This window comes from Scylla paramamosain, chromosome 5 (genome assembly GCF_035594125.1).
Source record: "Scylla paramamosain isolate STU-SP2022 chromosome 5, ASM3559412v1, whole genome shotgun sequence".
NCBI classification, from domain to species: Eukaryota; Metazoa; Arthropoda; class Malacostraca; order Decapoda; family Portunidae; genus Scylla; species Scylla paramamosain.
Window position 1 is genome coordinate 6,712,394 of NC_087155.1, and position 24,658 is coordinate 6,737,051.

Below are 24,658 nucleotides of genomic sequence, written 5' to 3' on the forward strand. Positions count from 1 at the left end.
CATAGACGTCCAACCCTTCAGGAGGTAAACATATCACGCAGGGAAGCCACAGAACGCTTGACTTCTGATCTTTCTAAAATTTATGATTGGGGCAGAGCAAACTTGGTATTGTTCAATGCCTCAAAAACTCAATTCCTCCATCTATCAACTCGACACAACCTTCCAGACAACTATCCCCTCTTCTTCAATGACACTCAACTGTCCCCCTCTTCTACACTGAACATCCTCGGTCTGTCCTTTACTTATAATCTGAACTGGAAACTTCACATCTCATCTCTAGCTAAAACAGCTTCTATGAAGTTAGGTGTTCTGAGACGTCTCCGCCAGTTTTTTTTTTCACCCCCCCAGCTGCTAACTCTGTACAAGGGCCTTATCCGTCCATGTATGGAGTATGCTTCACATGTCTGGGGGGGTTCCACTCATACTGCTCTACTAGACAGGGTGGAATCAAAAGCTTTTCGTCTCATCAACTCCTCTCCTCTAACTGACTGTCTTCAGCCTCTCTCTCACTGCCGCAATATTGCATATCTAGCTGTCTTTTACCGCTATTTTCATGCTAACTGCTCTTCTGATCTTGCTAACTGCATGCCTCCCCTCCTTCCGCGGCCTCGCTGCACAAGACTTTCATCTTTCTCTCACCCCTATTCTGTCCACCTCTCTAACGCAAGAGTTAACCAGTATTCTCAATCACTCATCCCTTTCTCTGGTAAACTCTGGAACTCCCTGCCTGCTTCTGTATTTCCACCTTCCTATGACTTGAACTCCTTCAAGAGGGAGGTTTCAAGACACTTACGAGTATTCATCAATTTTTTGACCACTGCTTTGACCCTTTTATGGGACTGGCATTTCAGTGGGCATATTTTTTTTATTGGATTTTTGTTGCCCTTGGCCAGTGTCCTTCCTACATAAAAAAAAAAAAAAAAAAAAAAAAAAATATATATATATATATATATATATATATATATATATATATATATATATATATATATATATATATATATATATATATATATATATATATATATATATATATATATATATATATATATATATATATATATATATATATATATATATATATATATATATATAGATAGATAGATAGATAGATAGATAGATAGATAGATAGATAGATAGATAGATAGATAGATAGATAGATAGATAAATAGATAGATAGATAGATAAATAGATAGACAGATAGATAGACAGATAGATAGATATATATAGATATAGATATAGAGATAATATTGATGATTATACTGATCGTATTGTAAATAACTATATACTTAGTTTGCTCATTCATGTTTATCACGAAATCGTTTTGTGATGATGTCATGGCTTTGTATGGTAGGATGACTTAATGAAATTATATTGTTGGTCTGATGAGTGGCAAATATTATTGAACCCAAATAGCCTAAATGTTTATGTATCCATTTGTTGGCCAAAATAAATTAAATTTCTGTCATTTAATGAGAAGGACTCAGATGTACTCTTACCAAAGCAATGTGTCTAGGCAGCGAAGACAGTTAAGAAAATGCCGGATGTGCTATACTGCACACCAATGGCGAGTATATAAATTCCGTAAGTCCTTATCTAGATAAATGTAATGTATACAATCCTGCTGCGCGAGCCAGCGTGCAGCCGGTTCCCAAGTCTGTCAACCTCCAAGTCAATCCACATCAGTGTACTTAGAAGAGGACACGGAATATTACAGATAATTTCTAGTTTCACTTTCACCGGCCTTGTATGCAACCAACTGAAGACCACATTTCACACATGCTGACGTTGAGTCTGCTAGCGTCCGTGGGATATGCATTTCTAATTACTACAAAGAAACAATGATAGGAAAATAATTATATAACAGTACTTAAAGAGCATACTTATATTTCAAAACAGATTGATTTTACAATTTCAGTGTAAATGACAAAAAGAATCTCATATCAAATAGGAAGATATTAAAATGCACTGCACACAGATCAATACGTCACTGACCGTGTATAAATCAGATTAATTATTCAAATAAAATAGAGCACATATATTTTCCAAACACATATGATATATCAATATTCATATTTTTAAACACTGGGGAGTATATCCCAAATATGGATCCAAATCGATCAATATTGTATCTTCATTTTAAGCTGTGAGCTGAAGAAGCTTACTATCTCCTGAGCCACTTTGTGCTTCAGATCAGCTGGAAGAGTGACTTCATTGAGCAGTGAAGGCAGTGCTATTACACCCAAGTTGATGAGTTCCCTCTGTTGGAGAAAGTGGGTGATTTTTATACAAATCTTGGAACTATTGAAATAATTTTGCTTCTCACATTCTCACACCCCTGAGAGAGGAGATTCATTCTCTATCAGATGGTATGGTTGTTTTTAATTGTACCATTCTAGTTTTTTTTTTTTTCCAAGTATCAATGTTTCTGTTTTTTTGTGTGTTTGTGTATTATAAATAGGGTGAGAATCTCCTTGAGCTGAAATCTCCTTGGCTACACGTGTGCAATATATATATATATATATATATATATATATATATATATATATATATATATATATATATATATATATATATATATATATATATATATATATATATATATATATATATATATATATATATATATATATATATATATATATATATATATATATATATATATATATATATATATATATATATATATATATATATATATATATATATATATATATATATATATATATATATATATATATATATATATATATATATATATATATATATATATATATATATATATATATATATATATATATATATATATATATATATATATATATATATATATATATATATATATATATATATATATATATATATATATATATATATAATATATATACATATATATATATATATATATATATATATATATATATATATATATATATATATATATATATATATATATATATATATATATATATATATATATATATATATATATATATATATATATTCATATAAAACAACATACTTCAACTTTTAAATGATATAGCATACATACCGTGACTGAGTGTAAAAGTTTATCCCTTTGCTCAGGCGTGAGATCGTCCATGATAATTTGAACTGCACTCTTATAATCATCGTCTGCCATGTATGCTGCCACCAAACCCCCGACTGCTCCTCCTGCCAAGATTCAAGATAATTATTATTACATTATTATTATTATTATTATTATTATTATTATTATTATTATTATTATTATTATTATTATTGCTGCAGTTGCTACAGTCATTGCAATGTGCACACGACAATCTGTTCGGCACCTTATTGTATAAAAAAAAAAGCAAGTTCGAGAGAGAGAGAGAGAGAGAGAGAGAGAGAGAGAGAGAGAGAGAGAGAGAGAGAGAGAGAGAGAGAGAGAGAGAGAGAGAGAGAGGTCACAACAGACTTTGCGGTCCTCACGAGGTGACCTGACCTAGAACTACTAAGGTAATAATAGAAGAAAAGAACAACAAAGCAGAAAGCTCTCCCTACCCTCCACTACCCTACCCTCCTCCGTAAACTCCTCCGCACTCTTACCTTCTACAACCACAAATCCGCAAACCTCCTGACTTTTACTTTTCCGCAACCACAAATCCGCAAACCGCAAACCGGAAACCATTCCTTAATATCTTTTCTTTTTACGACAAAAGCATTAAAACACGTTTAAAACAATTTAAAAGGGTAAGTCATTCAATTATTATATAAATAAATAAATAAATGTGTTCATTAGCTTTACTTTAACGTTATCATTATAATTTCTAATGTTATTTTAATGTTATTTTACCTAGGTTGTGTCCTGCCTGGGCTATCCACCTGCGCGGTGGAAAAAAGGCATTAGATAAGTTAAATTATTAATTCAGGACACTCACTGGGTCACTAATATTTAAACTGATAATATAAATGCAAAAAGTTAACTTACTTGAGGCACCAGAAACATTCACTATAGCAACAGAGTCGATACAACAAACTGGCTGGAAGTGTGAAGAAGGACTGGAGGAGGCACGCGCTGGGCAGCAGCAGCACAGCAGAATTGCCAACAAAAATTGCGCAAGGCGCTAACATTAGGAAAAAAAAAAAAAAGGCGCTAAATTATAGGTGAACATTTTGAAATATGGCGCTGAATGGGACAAAAAAGGGAGCTAATTATGGAATAAGAAACGTAAATGTTTGGCCCCAGATTATGAAAATCGCTAGATTTAGCGTAAAAAAACGCTAAGTTGGTAACATTAGGCCTGAGCTAAATGCCTCTAGTTGCCAATTTGACAGTTCAGACATGGCAAGTTTTGGCAACCTAAAACAAGCTTGTAGTTGCTTTACTACTTGGTTTTGCGGGTATGTTTGTATTTGCGGAAGTACTTCCGCAAACAGAAATCCGTAAATTTGCGGAGATTTTGTCGCAAACACAAATCCGCAAACAAAAATTTACCTTCCACAATTATGGAGTTTGATGTTTGCAGAAGTGCTTGCGGAACTGCCCAGCACTGTAGGAAATAAATACCTTATGGGGTTAGAGAAGGAAAATCCGGAAGGTAACTTTATAGGGAAGGAAGAAAATATATGAAATGAGGTGTCCTCACTTCCTGAAGGCAAGGAAGTTAATCTCTAACAAATAAACGCTGTTAGCCGCGGAATGGAGATAAAATATTTGTCAAGACGGAGTTTAAAAGTCTCTACGGTGTTGCAATCTATCCCGTCTGGGGGAAGCCCATTCCATAGATTAACTACACGATGGAAAAAAAAAATAAAATAAAATAAATAAATAAATATATATATATATATATATATATATATATATATATATATATATATATATATATATATATATATATATATATATATATATATATATATATATATATATATATATATATATATATATATATATATATATATATATATATATATATATATATATATATATATATATATATATATATATATATATATATATATATATATATATATATATATATATATATATATATATATATATATATATATATATATATATATATATATATATATATATATTGATTCATGAGAGTAGAAAGATTTCCCATCAATTTTGCAATCGTTTCCTCGCGTGTAATTTGAAAAATCTATCATGAAATATTTACTGTAGTCCATGTTATCAATGCCTTTGATGATTTTAAACGCCTGTATTAAGTCACCTCTTAGTCTTCTTTGTTTAAATGAGAATAGATTTAGTTCTTTAAGACGCTCTTCGTGTTTTTTTTTTTTTTTTTTTTTTTTAGGCTTGGTATCATTTTTGTTGCTCTGCGCTGAACTCGTTCTAATTTATCGATGTCTTCCGATAATAGGGGCACCATGCTTGAACGCAATATTCCCAAAGGGAACGGAACAAAGAGTTATACAAAGTGAGGGTTGTATCCTTAGATTTATATTCAAAAGATCTGCCGATTAAGCCAATTATTTTGCTTGCCTTCTTTACGACTTGTGAACATTGTTGGCTAGGTTTTAAGCCACTCGATATTGTTACTCCTAAATCAGTTTCGCTGTCTACACTTTTAAGTTGGGTACCGTTTAAAATATACTTTGCTTTCTCGTTTCGAAACCCTATGTGAAGCACTTTACACTTACTGGTATTAAAACTCATTTGCCAGGTTTGCCACCATTCTAACAATTTAAATTATTCTGCATTTCTAGTACTTGTTCTTTAAAGACTACGGAATTCACTATTTTGGCGTCATCAACAAATTTCGATATTATACCGGTAACACCCTAATCTATGTCGTTCACATATACAAGGAAGAGAACAGGTCCTAAGACTGATCCCTGTGGCACCCCGCTAGTTACGTTACTCCAGTTAGATGTTTTTCCATTTATTACTACTCTTTGTTTATGGTTGTTTAGCCAATTTTCTACTCATCTCAACACATCGCCTTGAATACCATGTAATTTTAATTTAATCAGTATACGTTTGTGGGGGACTTTGTCGAAGGAATTCTGAAAATCGAAATATATCCACTGCTTTACTTTCGTCATCTGGTTCAGAATCTAAGAGATTCGTCAAACAAGAGCGTTTGTTTCGGAAGCCGTGTTGAGTATTTTTAGGTAGTTTATTTTCCTCTAAGTGATTAACAGGTTGTCTCTTATAAGTGTTTCTAGCATTTTGCATACAACTGAGGTTAAGCTAATTAGCCGGCAATTGCAAGGCAAAGATTTACTGTTTTTTTTTTTTTTTTTTCACTGGACTTTTTTTGTACTGGACTGCAGGGATTTATTGAACAATAAAGTCAGAGGTTTAACTAATTCGGACTAAGTTTCTTTTAAGATGAGAGAGAGAGAGAGAGAGAGAGAGAGAGAGAGAGAGAGAGAGAGAGAGAGAGAGAGAGAGAGAGAGAGAGAGAGAGAGAGATATTTTACCGGCACTATTTTTTTTTTTTTTTCACTCACCATAACCTCAAAATTCTATATGATCTATTCATCGATGCAATGAGAACATAATAACATGAAGGAAACTACAAACCAGGTGCCTCCACCAGGGAGTCATTTTATATAATAATAATAATGTTCATCTGTCATCTTACCCATAATCTTATCTAACCTTCTAATATTCCCTGTTAACTCTGCTCTAACAATCTGATTACTGCTGTTATTAAAAAAAAAAAAAAATCAGTTACCTACCACTCTATTGTAAGTGTATCATGAGTTCAAACTCTCACTAGGCCCGTGATTGGATGCTTTAGTGGTTCCACTGCATAGTATTGCTACATCTCATCTCTACAAAAGTTTTAATGTACAAAAAATAAATAAACCAACACTTTAGCTATGGAGTAACTCACCCAATGCTAGGCCCCTTGCTCCTCCGAGCAATCCCCCAACAGCGGCGGTGGTGCCAGCTATGAGTCCTCCCTTCAGGCTCTCACTTAAGCATACTCGCAATTTCTCCTCTCTACACACTTCTATCACCAGGTTCAAGACATCCGCTCTGCTGAAGACCATGGTGCTGTATCTGGTATGATGAAAAATGAATAAATAAATAAACAAGTAAATAAATAAACTGCATTCTTATTTACTAGTCAGCGACACTCATGATAAGAACTCTTGCCGATATGAGCATCACATTGCACAAACTGGCAACTTGCACCTTCTCAGTCTGAAAAATCTGCTGGGAGAAAATGTGGTAGTAATGTTTATAATGCTTGAATTTGCATGATTGTTTCGTGTTTGCTTAAGTCACTGATCAGTCTACCTCTTATCATAACATAATGTACATCAATTATTAATATCCTTTTTCTTGCTATACCAGTGACATAAATGATCACGTGGCATGAATAATTGGCGACGAGTTGTCTCCCATCTTTATATGTGGGTCTTTTCTTTTCTCAAAGTACCTTTTCTGTGTACTACTTTTTAAAAATTTATGGTAAATCATAGCTCTACATAGAAGGCCATATCTGTGTCTGAGATGAAAAGTTAAGTAGATGCTCGGTGTTGGTGGTAAATTAGCATGATTAACAGGTAATGTTTGTCGAGGGGGGGCGTGAGTAAATATTTACTTTTCATAGTGTAAAGAATAAAGGAAGGGAAATTTAACTTTTTTTCCCCCAAACTTGTAAATGCAATTCATGTTGTATCCGTTTAAACATATTAATAATTACTAATCACATGATATATAGAGGAAGTAAGGCAAAAATTTAAAGTTTTACTGGGGATTTGCGCACGAATCTCCCTAATGTTTTGGTGCGGGAGGGCTTCTCCCCTGTATCCTTCCTCCAAGGGTGGGAGGGTGCTACTTTGTCTTGTTATCTACAAGGAAAAAATATCTACACCGTAGTTTGGCTTGCTATCTACAAGGAAAAGTATCTACACCGTACTTTGGCTTGTTATCTACAAGGAAAAAGTATCTGCACCGTGCTTTGGCTTGTTATCTACAAGGAAAAAGTATCTACACCGTAATTTGGCTTGGAAAAGTATCTGCACCGCACAAATTTTATTTTGGAATGATATATAACATAAGAAAATGTAATTAGAATATTAAAATTTTCTTTTATTCTTATTCTAGCGATGAACAGCACGTACAGTACATCGGCTGAAGATCCTAAGTAGAGGTGAGGAGCTTCTTTTCTCATCATCCCCCCAACAAAAGTAGTCTAGGTGCGATCGAAATACTCTTTGATTGATGCCTCATTTTTTTTTTTTTTTTCAATATATGAATCTTCGCATCAAGCTAGGATCTTTCAGTTCCTTGTGAGTATTCGTCGATCCTAGATCTACGTAATATTGCTGATGATTTACGGAAAAATGACGAAATTTGAGTTGGCTTAAATTAGAGTAAGCTGGCCAGTCGTCCGAATTTATTGTTGAGCCTTCAGCGACTTCTCTCTGAATAGTTGGTCGAAGTGTCTCACGGTCTCTTCTTTGAACTTCGACACTAAACAAACATTCCACTCATACTTCAGACTCTCTAACCAGACATTTTCTCTTGAAACCAAGACAAGTGTTTTCCTTGTTCCTGGTAAGTACAGCTTTTCTTGTTGTAGATCACAATATAAAGTGTAGATCACACACCAAAGTAGATTCATAACACTTAGATTGCAATATAAAGTGTAGATCGCATACCAAAGTAGATTCATAACAGGTAGACAACAAACCAAAGTAGCACTGATGTGAATTAAGGTGTTTCGGCCAGTGTTGCCATTCTGTTGTATTTTTCACTAAGCCTGAGGGATATTTAGCTTCCATTTAGCGGGAAATTTTGCTGTCTAGTATCTAGCGGCTGGCAAGATTTCTTGATTGACTTTAAAAGCTGGCAGAACTCAAACTTTGTGAATGTATCTGTAGTAGTTTTTACTCATTATAAAATGATAAAAGAAACAATAAATTGGAAAATCAACACTGTAGTTGTATTTGCTATCACTTCATTTTCGAAGTTGGTAGAACTTTTAGCTTTGTTCTCTCTCTCTCTCTCTCTCTCTCTCTCTCTCTCTCTCTCTCTCTCTCTCTCTCTCTCTCTCTCTCTCTCTCTCTCGTCCTGCATATTGTTTGACAAAAAAGTTTATTTGTTTCTTACGGTGTGTGTATGTGTGCGTGTGTATATATATATATATATATATATATATATATATATATATATATATATATATATATATATATATATATATATATATATATATATATATATATATATATATATATATATATATATATATATATATATATATATATATATATATATATATATATATATATATATATATATATATATATATATATATATATATATATATATATATATATATATATATATATATATATATATATATATATATATATATATATATATATATATATATATATATATATATATATATATATATATATATATATATATATATATATATATATATATATATATATATATATATATATATATATATATATATATATATATATATATATAATATATATATATATATATATATATCGTCCTGGATATTGTTTGACAAAAAAAGTTTATTTGTTTCTTACGGTGTGTGTATGTGTGCGTGTCTCTCTCTCTCTCTCTCTCTCTCTCTCTCTCTCTCTCTCTCTCTCTCTCTCTCTCTCTCTCTCTCTCTCTCTCTCTCTCTCTCTCTCTCTCTCTCTCTCTCTCTCTATATATATATATATATATATATATATATATATATATATATATATATATATATATATATATATATATATATATATATATAGTGTAGTGTATCTCCCACAGGCTCTGACGATTTTTTACAGGCTGAAGTAATTTCCCTTTGTTGTACATATCATTATACTCATTCAAAAAAGTTTCTAATTAAATGTTAACATTAGAATAATATTTATCAGATATGAGGCAAATCTAATAAAATATTGGTCCTGACGGAATTTTGACATTGGCAACACTGGTCTCGGCCTTGCCCGTCGAGGACGCGACGGAGTAACTTTGGGACCCGTGCAAAGGTCTGTTACTACGCCAAACTCATATTATCTGATTATTTACACACAGGGGTAAGGCCAAGAGAAATACAGGGTCTATTAATCACTTACAATACTGGCAGCACAATTATTATAAGTCTGTAACACAAACAGCATTCGCGATTCAAATACCACTCACCTTATCTTTCCGTTTTACTCAGTCTTTGCCTTAAAACACAGAACACCGCCCTTCCACAAACAGCTAAATCCCTGAAAGGCGGCAGCGCTATGATCAAAAGTTCTAGATGAGAGACGGGAAATGGGAACGCCAGGTGTGGGTTCTTGAGCTTTGAGTGGCACCGCACCTTATGAATGTATCTGTCTACTCCCAGTTTGGTGCAGTGTTGTAAGTGAGAAAAATATAAACGTATCCAAAAACGTATCCAAAATATACAAAACGTATGCATACAATGCAAAATGGTATCCAAAAAGTATCCAATATTGTTTTCTTTATGATATGCCCTATAGTTCATGAAAACTATGATTACAAATAAATTATTTCTTACCATGGTGTTATAGACATCATACAGTTGGCAGCCAAGCTACTTACTGCTGCCTAGTGGTGGAGAAATGTTGTTCACTACACATTTGGAGCATTAATATAAACCCTTTGATTGGGTCTTCCAAAACATTATATTTATGTATAAGTGCACTTTATTAGAAAAAAAATAAATGATGCCAGTAGGCTACTACAATTGCACACAGATTTGTTAATACCTTCAATGGCAGGCTGTATTTGGATAGCCTCCACAACTTATTCTCTAACTTAGGCTACATTAATACTACAAAGTACAAAATATGAATATCTGATAACCTTAATTTAAAAAATAAATAAATAAAACTACAAACGCAGACTTTCTTTTTCTGCCTATGAAGCTACCTATATGCTTTGCTTAGCCTCACTGAACACATTTTGAGCAGATCTTATCATTAAGGAACTTGGCTCCCATTCATAGCATGGAACTGCTCCCCCGTTACCTTTACTTAACAAAAGTGCATTTATTGACTCTTGTGTTCAGTCTATTTCTTAGGTCTGTATTTATTAATTTTACTTGTGAAAAAATTATCTCCACTGCAGCTGATGAATTTGGTAGAACTAACAAATTTACCATTAACTCAGCTAGATTTGGAAACACAGGTGTTCTATCACTAGTCTTAAGTTTTAGTACTGAACACCAAAACTCGGTAGGGTTACTTGATGTACTCAAAGCATCTTCATGAAAAGTAAGTGACCGCCATTCATCATTGCAAACATCATATTCTGATTCTTTAATCAGCTGAGGAATTTTTTTGAACAGTGGCACTAGATTTGTAACTCTATTTTCTCTTGCTATGGCAGAGTCACAGGCATTTAACAACGGGAGTACATCACTCAAACCTTTGAATCTTTTACTGATTTGCTTTGATAGCTCTACATAAAAATCCAGACATCTCACCCGAAATCTGGAAGCTTCAGATCCAAGTTTCCCTAACACATTTTTATCTGCCAGCTTACTCTCTACTTTGCTGTCAAAGTATCATTCATTTTCAGGCAGGAAATTGGAACAGTTTTAAATTCCACTTTAAATGGATCTGACTTTGATTTTAGTATGTCTTTCTTTATATAATTGCTCAGAATAGTCCTATAAAAGGCACAGATGTTAGAATATGCAGTGTGTATCATGACTGATTCACTTTGAAATTCTCTGTTCATCTTATTGATAATGGGCAGAATATACCCAAGGAAAGTAAAGTACATTTTGAACAGAGGATTGTTCAAGGCATTCAGTATATGCACTGCAGACTGTACTTGAGATTCCAAGGCTTCTGACTGAAAGAAAAGAATTAGTGCTGACCATTGTTCTAGTGTTCTGTCAACAACTGATTCTAAGGAAAGCCATCTTGTCTGACTAGTATTTAGAAGTCTGTGTACATCAACTCTAACAAATTGTTGAAATTCCTTAAACTTCAACAGTCTCTTAGGGCTGTGATTAATGAAGTTATGTATATCTTTACGTAATGTTTCTACAGAACTTGGAAGCTTAAGACAGGCTGCAGAGGAACAGAGATTTAATGAATGGCAAATACATCCATTTACAAACAAATGAGGGACTCTATCCAGCAATTTTGCCTTTAAACCACCCATACTCCCCATCATGACTGACGCATTGTCAGCAGCAAATCCAAGCATATTTTCAAATGGAATGCCATTTTCATCAAAAAAAAGTACTCAATAGGTGAAACAGTCCTTCAGCACTGGAATCTTCTACATCTAGCAATTGTAAAAATTTGTCTTCAACTGTACACTGTTGAGTGTTCACTACTCTGACAACAATGGCTAACTGCTTTGTAGTGGATACATCAGTGCTCTCATCTACAATTATGGAATATTTGTGTATCTTTAAGCATGCTACAATTTCCTTCAAGCTTTCATTGCCTATACATTTCACTACTATTTCTCGTGAAGTTTGTCTTCCGCACCTTACAGATTAGATTAATTTGAGAATCAGTGGCTCCATGTTTCAAAACTTTCATTAGATGGTCCATGGCATTAAAAGAAATATTGTGTTCACAAAGAAATTTGAGTAACATTAGTCTAAGTTTTTCTGCATCCCTTGCAGGTAGATTTTTCTTTTCAAATAGAGATGGTACAGAAGGGGATTTCACAGACTTTGCTCTGTTTGTATGATATTTAGTTTTCAAATGCCTATGCATATGAGAAACTGTCCCTTCAATTAATTTAGCGCAAATATTACAAAATGTTTTTCCTTTCATTTCTTCTCCATCTCCTTCATACCTGGAGAAACATGCAAGCTTAGGATCTTCTGACCACTTCATAGCATATTTCCTTATCCTCTTTTCCGGAGGTGTTGACTTTTTGGATGAACTAGGGTTTGACACACGCTTACGAGAGGTTGACTTCTCAGTAGCTGGTGGCTGACTGTCATCTGTTTCTGATTCATCCGAATCCTCAATTAGAGGAGTATCAGCTTCAACCTCTCTGACAGATTCCTCGAACTCAACAGCGCCTTCTTCAGTCCTATCTGAATTAAGAGTGACTGAGTGTTAAGCATGTACAGTATAGTACCTCTTCATCTACAGCTCCCTCAGAACCTATTTCTCACGTTATCGGATGGGTTTCTGTAATAGACGAAAGTTCAAAATTTCTTAATTTTGCTTGTTTCAGACAATTAATTGTTTTAAAGAACTACTGGAAAATAAGGGTAAATTAACTAACCAGAAATGCCACTAGAGGATGATGGTTGTGCCAGTGGGTCATCTGGATCAGCTTCAGGATTATCAGAGCCTGAGACAGAGGATTTGTCCGTGCGCCTATTTTCACCATCATCCTTCCTCCCTGAATCATTTAATAATACTATACAATATATGTAACTAGTATATTAACTGTACACACTTATGATATGCAACTTAACGTCTGCATAAAAAAAAGTAAACTATTGAAGAAAAAATAAATAAAAGCAACAGTAACCATGATACGATATGTTATTGTTAGCTACTCATATACCTTATCACAAACTTTAATTAATCTTACTATTACCTTTCTGAAGCCAGCGTAAGAGAGACATTCCATTTGTCTGACACAAGCAGTGTGATTAACTTCCTCAGAAACAGAGTCAGTCAGACACTGAGTTTAGCACTTATTAGACTGGAGCTGGACGTTCGGGTCCCAACTTTCGAACGTGAACAGAACGAGTCAACAAGCCCGTGACGTGTTTACTGAATTAACTCCCCATTGTCCACACTTACGAAGTAGTTAATATATTACTAGAAAATAAGGGTAAATTAACAAACCACATTTTGCCAAAAATAATAAATAATAAAATGGATATTGAAAAGTATCCAATTCTCTATAAAAAGTAGCAAAATGTATCCATTTTTGGCCATTCATAAAATTTCGTATCCTTTTGCTCATCGTCGTAAAAACGTACCAGTAACATCAAAAAGTATCCAAAGGATACTTTCGCATCCATACTTGCAACACTGGTTGGGTGGCAATCGTGGCATGCATTGCAGCGTTACCAGATCTTATTTGCAGTCTTCGATTACGCTAGATCAGTAATTCTCAAAGTGTATGCCGCCATTATTTCCTTGGTGTGCCGTGAAAATTTGGGTGGGATTTTGATTCGTGTACATAATATTATGAACCTATTGTAAATTGTAATTTACATTTATCAAGGGTAACTAATTATATATATATATATATATATATATATATATATATATATATATATATATATATATATATATATATATATATATATATATATATATATATATATATATATATATATATATATATATATATATATATATATATATATATATATATATATATATATATATATTTTTTTTTTTTTTTTTTTTTTTTTTTTTTTTTTTTTTAATATATATATAGGAAGGACACTGGCCAAGGGCAACAAAGATCCAATAAAAAAAAATGCCCACTGAAATGCCAGTCCCATAAAAGGGTCAAGGCAGTGGTCAAAAATTGATGAATAAGTGTCTTGAAACCTCCCTCTTGAAGGAATTCAAGTCATAGGAAGGTGGAAATACAGAAGCAGGCAGTGAGTTCTGGAGTTTACCAGAGAAAGGGATGAATGATTGAGAATACTAGTTAACTCATGCGTTAGAGAGGTGGACAGAATAGGGGTGAGAGAAAGAAGAAAGTTTTGTGCAGCGAGGCCGGGGGAGGAGGGGAGGCATGCAGTAAGCAAGATCAGAAGAGCAGTTAGCATGAAAATAGCGGTAGAAGACAGCTACAGATGCAACATTGCGGCGTTGAGAGAGAGGCTGAAGACAGTCAGTTAGAGGAGAGGAGTTCATGAGACGAAAAGCTTTTGATTCCACCCTGTCTAGAAGAGTAGTATGAGTGGAACCCCCCCAGACATGTGAAGCATACTCCATACATGGACGGATAAGGCCCTTGTACAGAGTTAGCAGCTGGGGGGGGGGGTGAGAAAAACTGGCGGAAACGTCTCTTAACACTTAACTTCATAGAAGCTGTTTTAGCTAGAGATGAAATGTGAAGTTTCCAGTTCAGATTATAAGTAAAGGACAGACTGAGGATGTTCAGTGTAGAAGAGGGGGACAGTTGAGTGTCACTGAAGAAGAGGGGATAGTTGTCTGGAAGGTTGTGTCGAGTTGATAGATGGAGGAATTGAGTTTTTGAGGCATTGAACAATACCAAGTTTGCTCTGCCCCAATCATAAATTTTAGAAAGATCAGAAGTCAGGCGTTCTGTGGCTTCGCTGCGTGAAATGTTTACCTCCTGAAGGGTTGGACGTCTATGAAAAGACGTGGAAAAGTGCAGGGTGGTATCATCAGCATAGGAGCGGATAGGACAAGAAGTTTGGTTTAGAAGATCATTAATGAATAATAAGAAGAGAGTGAGTGACAGGACAGAACCCTGAGGAACACCACTGTTAATAAATTTAGAAGAACAGTGACCGTCTACCACAGCAGCAATAGAACGGTCAGAAAGGAAACTTGAGATGAAGTTACAGAGAGAAGGATAGAAACCGTAGGAGGGTAGTTTGGAAATCAAAGCTTTGTGCCAGACTCTATCAAAAGTTTTTGATATGTCCAAGGCAACAGCAAAAGTTTCACCAAAATCTCTAAAAGAGGATGACCAAGACTCATTAAGGAAAGCCAGAAGATCACCAGTAGAGCGGCCTTGACGGAACCCATACTGGCGATCAGATAGAAGGTTGTGAAGTGATATAGGTTTAAGAATCTTCCTGTTGAGGATAGATTCAAAAACTTTAGATAGGCAGGAAATTAAAGCAATAGGACGGTAGTTTGAGGGATTAGAACGGTCACCCTTTTTAGGAACAGGTTGAATGTAGGCAAACTTCCAGCAAGAAGGAAAGGTAGATGTGGACAGACAGAGCTGAAAGAGTTTGACTAGGCAAGGTGCAAGCACGGAGGCACAGTTTTGGAGAACAATAGGAGGGACCCCATCAGGTCCATAAGCCTTCCGAGGGTTTAGGCCAGCGAGGGCATGGAAAACATCATTGCGAAGAATTTTAATAGGTGGCATGAAGTAGTCAGAGGGTGGAGGAGAAGGAGGAACAATCCCAGAATCGTCCAAGGTAGTGTTTTTAGCAAAGGTTTAAGCGAAGAGTTCAGCTTTAGAAATAGATGTGATAGCAGTGGTGCCATCTGGTTGAAAGAAAGGAGGGAAAGAAGAAAAAAACAAAGTTATTGGAGATATTTTTGGCTAGATGCCAGAAGTCACGAGGGGAGTTAGATCTTGAAAGGTTTTGACACTTTCTGTTAATGAAGGAGTTTTTGGCTAGTTGGAGAAAAGACTTGGCATGGTTCCGGGCAGAAATATATAGTGCATGAGATTCTGGTGATGGAAGGCTTAAGTACCTTTTGTGGGTCACCTCTCTATCATGTATAGCACGAGAACAAGCTGTGTTAAACCAAGGTTTAGAAGGTTGAGGACGAGAAAATGAGTGAGGAATGTACGCCTCCATACCAGACACTATCACCTCTGTTATGCGCTCAGCACACAAAGACGGGTCTCTGACACGGAAGCAGTAGTCATTCCAAGGAAAATCAGCAAAATACCTCCTCAGGTCCCCCCAACTAGCAGAGGCAAAACGCCAGAGGCACTTTCGCTTAGGGGGATCCTGAGGAGGGATTGGAGTGATAGGACAAGATACAGATATGAGATTGTGATCGGAGGAGCCCAATGGAGAAGAAAGGATGACAGTATAAGCAGAAGGATTAGAGGTCAGGAAAAGGTCAAGAATGTTGGGCATATCTCCAAGACGGTTACGAATACGAGTAGGATGTTGCACCAATTGCTCTAGGTCGTGGAGGATAACAAAGTTGTAGGCTAGTTCACCAGGATGCTCAGTGAAGGGAGAGGAAAGCCAAAGCTGGTGGTGAACACTGAAGTCTCCAAGAATGGAGATCTCTGCAAAAGGGAAGAGGGTCAGAATGTGCTCCACTTTGGAAGTTAAGTAGTCAAAGAATTTCTTATAGTCAGAGGGGTTAGGTGAGAGGTATACGGCACAGATAAATTTAGTTTGGGAGTAACTGTGTAGTCGTAGCCAGATGGTGGAAAACTCGGAAGATTCAAGAGCGTGGGCACGAGAGCAGGTTAAGTCACTGCGCACATAAACGCAGCATCCAGCTTTGGATCGAAAATGAGGATAGAGAAAGTAGGAGGGAAGAGAAAAGGGGCTACTGTCAGTTGCCTCAGACACCTGAGTTTCAGTGAGGAAAAGAAGATGAGATTTAGAAGAGGAGAGGTGGTGTTCTACAGATTGAAAATTAGATCTTAGACCGCGAATGTTGTAGAAGTTAATGAAGGAAAAGTTGAGGGGGGTGTCAAGACACTTAGGGTCGTCGACAGAAAGGCAGTCTGACCTGTGGATATTTATGGTCCCCTCCCCAGATGGGGACTCCGAGGCCGGTGTAGGAGTCGCCATGATGATTTTAAAATTTTTGAGTGAAGGGTGTGTGTGTTATTAGGTGCTTGTAGTTTTGTGTGGAGAAAGAGAGCTGTCTTTAGAGGGAAGGCTGTGACTGCCCCCTTGTGTTGTGAGACACAAAGGGAAACGTTCAGTGAGGTCACAGCTGGGTTTAATGATAAGTTCACAGCACCCCTGAACAGTGCTTTAGACCTCACTGGGAGTAATTATCGTTTCGGCAGGTGTCTACTGCCTCTTCCTGTGTTATATATATATATATATATATATATATATATATATATATATATATATATATATATATATATATATATATATATATATATATATATATATATATATATATATATATATATATATATATATATATACATACAAGGGCAGATGTGCCGCAAAAATTATTAGTTGTTTCTTAGTGTGCCACCATACTAAATAGTTTGAAAACCACTGCACTAAAGGAGTGACGAAATATTGCCAGTTCTATGTTAAGTATAAGCAGGTTTAGTTTATCAAAGTATACTAAAATAAACTATACAATGCACTTCAACATAATCGCTACTAAAATAGTAACTAGTGGGGCACACAACTGTATGAAATAGTGACAACTAGTGTAACAAACTATACTAGCAATCAAATTTGATAACCAGTTTGATAATTTTATCAGACCCTGCAACCCATAATTTATCGTATATTTGCTTGTTAAAAATATTTTTTCTAATGTCAAGTGTTGGCTTAAACTTCATATATTCACCAGTTTCCAAAGCAGTTCATTTGAGAGAGAGAGAGAGAGAGAGAGAGAGAGAGAGAGAGAGAGAGAGAGAGAGAGAGAGAGAGAGTCTTTTCTGCCTCTCATTTTTCTTTTCAACTGTGGAGAAGATCCACTTACAGAGCAATGCGCCTCGGCCCTCCGTTTGCTGAGATCTACTGATACGACCGTGATAAACTGCCGCTGGCAACACTACGGTCTTGAGAGCTGCTTGTCTGTCGGACGCGAACGGGACGGGAAGCATTTTTTTTTTTTTTTTTTTCCAGCTATATAGACTCGTTTGCCTACCTGGGATGACGCTCGGCTATAGCTCTAAAATGAACCATAACATTATCTCCAAAATACTTTCAATGTGATTTCCGCATAAAGCTTTTAAATGGTCTTTACTGCTGATCTTACATACCAGTATATTGATGTGAATGGGACAGGTTGAACTTCGTGCTTAGTGGTGGCCGATAACATTTGCCGTATTATATATTTATTCTAATGAGATATTTTCTTTCATTATTTTTTTGGTGGTCTTCTGCACATTTTTTCTCCTCTCTTGCATTATTATATTGTTCTAGCTTTATGCCGAATGCTTCATAATTATGCCAAAATTTATGCTAAATTATCAAATATGCTTATAGGTACTATGCTACTCTTGCTTAGATTATATTAAGAAATGATGATAAAATTTCGCTAGGTTTGGTAACACTGCAGAGTATGTATGGGCAGATTTCTATCCACTTATCCACAAACCAGATATGTTCAGGGAAACACGCTTTACAACTGAACTATGTAACAGTAGTATGCACGAGATAACCTTGAAATGCTGAAGTGGATGAAGTTTTAAATGCCGTCTATTTATTACGATCCGAAAAAAAAAGTGATGGTAAAGTTACGTCGGTCCTGTCTTTATTTAAATTTAAAACTCAGAACTTTGAAATTTATCACATAATTGCGAGAAAAAAAATGTGTATGCATAAATACATGAAACTGAAGAGCTTGGCTTCCATTATGTAACTATATTTGTTGCCATTTAATATATCAGTTAACCTAGTTCCAGCAGATGCAGTATGACGAGAAATAGAGGAAATTATGAGTGGCGTCAGATTTATAACAAATACACTACATCAGGGGTGTCGAACTCAGATAATTTCGTTTCTGTAATTGGTTATGGTCCCGAGGGCCACCAATGATTTTGTAATTAAATACCTACAAGAGTGAAGTTTATAACTTATTTTTTTGGTCATCCTAATTTACCAAGAACATATTATTTGGGATTGCGTATAAACACAATGCTAGTTATTACAAAGAATTCAACCACACAAAGCCAACCACACAACCACACAAAGCCAACCACACTTTAACAAGTCACACCCAACCGCAGAACTCGTATCACATCGACTCATGCCTAGTGGCGTACCCAGAAAATTGAAAAGGGGGGCATATATATATATATATATATATATATATATATATATATATATATATATATATATATATATATATATATATATATATATATATATATATATATATATATATATATATATATATATATATATATATATATATATCACATGAGCCACAAAACAGCCCATATCAGTCACAACCAAAGGACATTACTTCATTACACTACATCTCACACCAAGCCTCGCAATAACCCACATGAAACAACCATAAAAACAAATAGACAAATAAACAAATAAATAAAAATTATACTGCTATAAAGTAACAAACCTTGCTCAAACAGCTGTAATAGCAATAAGTAACGCAATCGAGTAAGCAACTGACCTCTTCAACCAACAGTAGTTCGCGCTTATCGCCCTCCTTCTGTCCAATTCTTATAATAGACAACGCAGCAGGAGATGGGAGATGTACGTATGAAAACTGATGAGTGGAAAGTTGATAACGTGTAGGCGGCTTATGGGTTCAGATATAATGCCCGCTTATAAAAATCATCAATAAAAGAGCGTTATTGCTAGCATTTTTCATATGAAATCAATCACTGTCGTATATATAATAGGTAAATGTCATTACTGTGTTTCGCATTAGTAGTTCCATCAACTGTAACAATTATAGTTTCGAGTTGAAAAAAATTACTTGTCACCTCGCGGGCTACTTACGGCATCATGAGTTTGACACTCCTGCTTTACAACGATACTCTTCGAGAGAGGATCGAATGGGTGTACTGACTTTTGCTTTTACTGTCTAGAGCTGGCAGTGAAATTCTGACAGTATTCACAATAACCGCTTGATTGTTTTGTTTGACAGCAGAGCTGTGTGTGTGTGTGTGTGTGTGTGTTGATAGTCATAATTTAAAAATGAATGAATAAAAGAATTTTAGGTACATCACCAACGGTGTAATCTTGTGGTGTCAACCAACCTTTGGGAAGGATCACCCACTAACCATTGCCTGATGCCAACAGGAGGCTACATTTTTTTTTTTTTTTTCCTCGTCCACTATAATACATGATTGTTTTACAGGTACAGGAAGTCTGAGAGTAGAAAGTCAATAGGCTGGGAAGAGAGAGCAGATGATTAGCAAGAAATACAGTTTCCTGACAACTTATACTTACGAGTAGAGCAAATAATAAACAACAGTAAATGTTTGTGATGAATAATGATCACGATGGGATGTCCTTTTGGCACGCATGCATCCGTAGTCTTTTGCAGGATCTATATTTTGAAACGCTTTCAATTTTTCGTAAGTACTGTTCCCTATTGATGGCCATTGAAATAGGCTGGTGCATTGGTGGTTGCTAGCCCTTCGATATTTCATTTTGTATCTCCTTGTTGTCTAGCGTGTGGCTCCCAAGAAACAATAACTTAATTAAGTAAGATAACTGTCAGCAGACAAGATGTTTCCCACGTCCATCACTTCAAATATCATCGATAACGGCTTGCCTTTCTTTGATAAAAAAAAAAAAAGTATGCATTTTCAATTGTTAAAAACGTTTAACTTATACCCAAAATTCATTGGCAGTCACTTCTCGTGACACCCTTACCCTGCGGGCCACTTTTCATCTATGTAGACGGATATTACCATGATAAAATTTGTCGAAACAAATTATACAGCTCTTCAACAACAACAACAACAACAACAACAACGATAACAACAATGACAGCAACAACGATGATGGTGAAAATAATAATAATAATAATAATAATAATAATAATAATAATAATAATAATAATAATAATAATAATAATGTGGCATACCGAAAGAGGTGTACGAAACAACTGCAGGATGGTAGTAGGCAGCACGCACAGAACAGCGGCAGAAAGGTGAATGAAAATGAAGACTACCTATCCTCAACTATCGCCGCTAGCAGGGCTACCCGTATCAAGCACGAATAAGTTTGATAACAGCCTCTTTCCAAGAATGTGTTGTTATCTCACATTCTGGCGTACTTGACATCAGATGCCATGTGGCATTTTCTTTTAGCAAGTCAAAAACAAATCTTGTAATGAAACATGCGTTTAGTAGTTAAATATTAAGATTGATTATGAAATACGAATTTAGCAATAAATTTAGCTGAATTCAGTACCGATATAAATTCTTCATATAAATCTTAATAGAGTATTCACAAATTACGTTCACTATTACTGAAAGCCACCGTGCCAAGAGAGACGCCCATTATTAAGGGCCCCATACACACTCCGGCTGCCTGTCCGGCCGCCTGCGCAAACCATGACTTCAAAAAAACTGAGCGTGTATATATATATATATATATATATATATATATATATATATATATATATATATATATATATATATATATATATATATATATATATATATATATATATATATATATATATATATATATATATATATATATATATATATATATATATATATATATATATATATATATATATATATATATATATATATATATATATATATATATATATATATATATATATATATATATATATATATATATATATATATATATATATATATATATATATATATATATATATATATATATATATATATATATATATATATATATATATATATATATATATATATATATATATATATATATATATATATATATATATATATATATATATATATATATATATATATATATATATATATATATATATATATATATATATATATATATATATATATATATATATATATATATATATATATATATATATATATATATATATATATATATATATATATATATATATATATATATATATATATATATATATATATATATATATATATATATATATATATATATATATATATATATATATATAACACATCAGAATATCTAGCTGCAGATTTTAAAGGATAATATGCTTGAAATATCATTACATTTAAATTAGCCAGTATGAGACAGAATGTCAGCCTTCCATGCTCAGAAGCAGTTCACGTCTTCATCAAACATGAAAATATATATATATATATATATATATATATATATATATATATATATATATATATATATATATATATATATATATATATATATATATATATATATATATATATATTTTTTTTTTTTTTTTTATTTTTTTATTTTTTTTTTTTTTTATTTTATCATTATAGAAAGGAGTTACTCTTTCTCCTCTTCTTGATCTTCTGTAATAACTTGTAGGTCAATGCAACAGTTGCAGTTGCAAGTAGGTTAGACGTTACCACCGCAGATCAGCTTCCATTCCAATTCCGGTCTAATTTCGGTCTCAGCGTAGCCCATAGGTATTTAGATTTACTTCAGCTTTATTCTCCTGAGATGTGACAAAGTGAGGACATGGCATCTCTACTCAGCAATGAGGATATAGCCTATACTCTTGGAGCCATCGCTGTGGCATGTATCGCTGCAGAACTGGAGAAATCAAAGCGACGAAGCCAAACGCTGGTTAAGAGTAGCGGCAGGTCATAGTACATGAACTTGGCGTGTAGACATCATCAGCATGGACTTTGTACTTTCTTCTTCTTCTTCTTATTCTTATTCTTCTTTTTTTGGGGGAAGCAGCTTCTGGAGTTATTTATTCATTTATTTATTTATTTATTTAAATCAAGACAGTCTCGATTGGCCGTTGCATCCTTTTCGCGCAATGTCTTTAATAAGATGTTATATACTGTATTCCTTTTACTTTGTCGCTATAATCTTTACTTTTCACCTTCCATAGGTAAGGTTGTTCTTAATAAAGTTCAATGAAATCTGCCCAAAACTTCTTATCATCAGACATCGCCATCACTTTCACGCTATGAATATTGTTTCAGAACTGAAGTAGATCGTACAACAATGCCATATACGCTCAGACTTCCGGCCGTCTGAACTGAAACGGAAGCCAGGAACCTGGTGGTGGTATTTTCCGATCCGGCCGCTGACTCCGCCCACTCTTGGTCGTACGATTACCCCATACGCGGTGAGATTTGCTTACGATTCCGGCGGCCGGATCCGGCGGTCGTAACGTCTATGAGGTCCTGTAGACGTTGCGAACACCGGAATCGTAAGCAAATTTCACCGGGTATGGGGTGATCATAGATCAAAAGTGGGCAGAGTCAGCGGCCGGATCGGAACCACCAGGTTCCTGGCTTCCGTTTCAGTTCAGGTGGCCGGGAGTCTAAGCGTCTATAACGTTATCTTACGATCTACTTCAGTTCTGAAGCAACATTCATAGCGTGATGATGACGACGACTCCGCTGATAAGGAGTTCTGGGGCGATTTCATTGAACTTTATAAAAACAACCTTGCCTATGAAAGGAGAAAAGTAAAGTGTAATGACAAAATAAAGGAATGCAGCACATGACATCTTATTAGAGACATTACAAGAAAAGGATGCAACGGCCACTCGAGACTGTCTTGATAAAAAATAAATAAATAAATAAATAAATAAATAAATAAATAGATTAATAACTCCAGGAACTGCTTCCGAAAAAAAAAAAGTGCGGAGTCCATGGTCAGGAGCTTCATTTAATGACGTCTACACGCCAAGTCTATGTACTATGACTTGCTGCTACTCTTTAACCCACGTTTTCCTTCGTCGCTTTGATTTCTCTAGTTCTGCAGCCATATATAACACAGCGATGGCTCCAAGAGCACTGGCTATATCCTCGTCGCTGAGTAAAGAAGCCATGTCGTCACTTTGTCACGTCTCGGGAGAGCTGAAGTAAAACTGAACGTCTATGGGCAACGCTGAGGAGGAAGTTAAAACGAGACTGGAACGGAACCTGATCTGCGGTCCCTTAGGGGCCCTTAACAGATTAAAATCCAACAGCAATAGCGAAGAACGCACTAAATTCATAGAGTTAAGATGTGAAGCAAAGAGATTAATCAATTAGAGCAAAAGGTTCACATAATTACACGTTGCAAACCAAATTAAGACGAATCTGGAGGAATTTTATAGCCTTATCAACTATTGGACCAATGATTGACGGAAACGGAGATTTCACCAACGATGACGAGCAAACTAGTAGCATCCTAAA

At 34.6% G+C, this 24,658-nt stretch overlaps 2 protein-coding genes across 6 annotated transcripts; both read right to left on the reverse strand.

The window, feature by feature from the left end:
• Positions 1-1,867: 1,867 nt before the first annotated feature.
• On the reverse strand, positions 1,868-21,566 carry LOC135100466 (protein C19orf12 homolog). Of its 5 annotated transcripts, none has more exons than XM_064003390.1 (4): positions 21,409-21,566; positions 6,837-7,006; positions 3,050-3,171; positions 1,868-2,258 (listed from the first exon to the last, which is right to left on the reverse strand). In XM_064003390.1, the coding sequence occupies exons 2-4, from the start codon at positions 6,994-6,996 to the stop codon at positions 2,118-2,120; spliced, it is 423 nt and encodes a 140-aa protein (XP_063859460.1). In that variant the 5' UTR covers positions 6,997-7,006; positions 21,409-21,566; the 3' UTR covers positions 1,868-2,117. The 5 variants fall into 5 exon arrangements, with proteins under 5 accessions (XP_063859460.1, XP_063859462.1, XP_063859464.1 ...); XM_064003392.1 differs by lacking the exon at positions 21,409-21,566 and adding an exon at positions 19,981-20,124; XM_064003394.1 differs by lacking the exon at positions 21,409-21,566 and adding an exon at positions 19,927-20,014.
• Positions 10,658-24,309, reverse strand: LOC135100933 (uncharacterized). The gene is given in 5 exon segments (XM_064004553.1): positions 10,658-12,187; positions 12,189-12,459; positions 12,767-13,013; positions 13,208-13,362; positions 24,206-24,309. Coding segments are annotated over 5 exon segments (1,476 nt in total). The 3' UTR covers positions 10,658-11,488.
• Between the last annotated feature and the right edge of the window lie 349 nt (positions 24,310-24,658).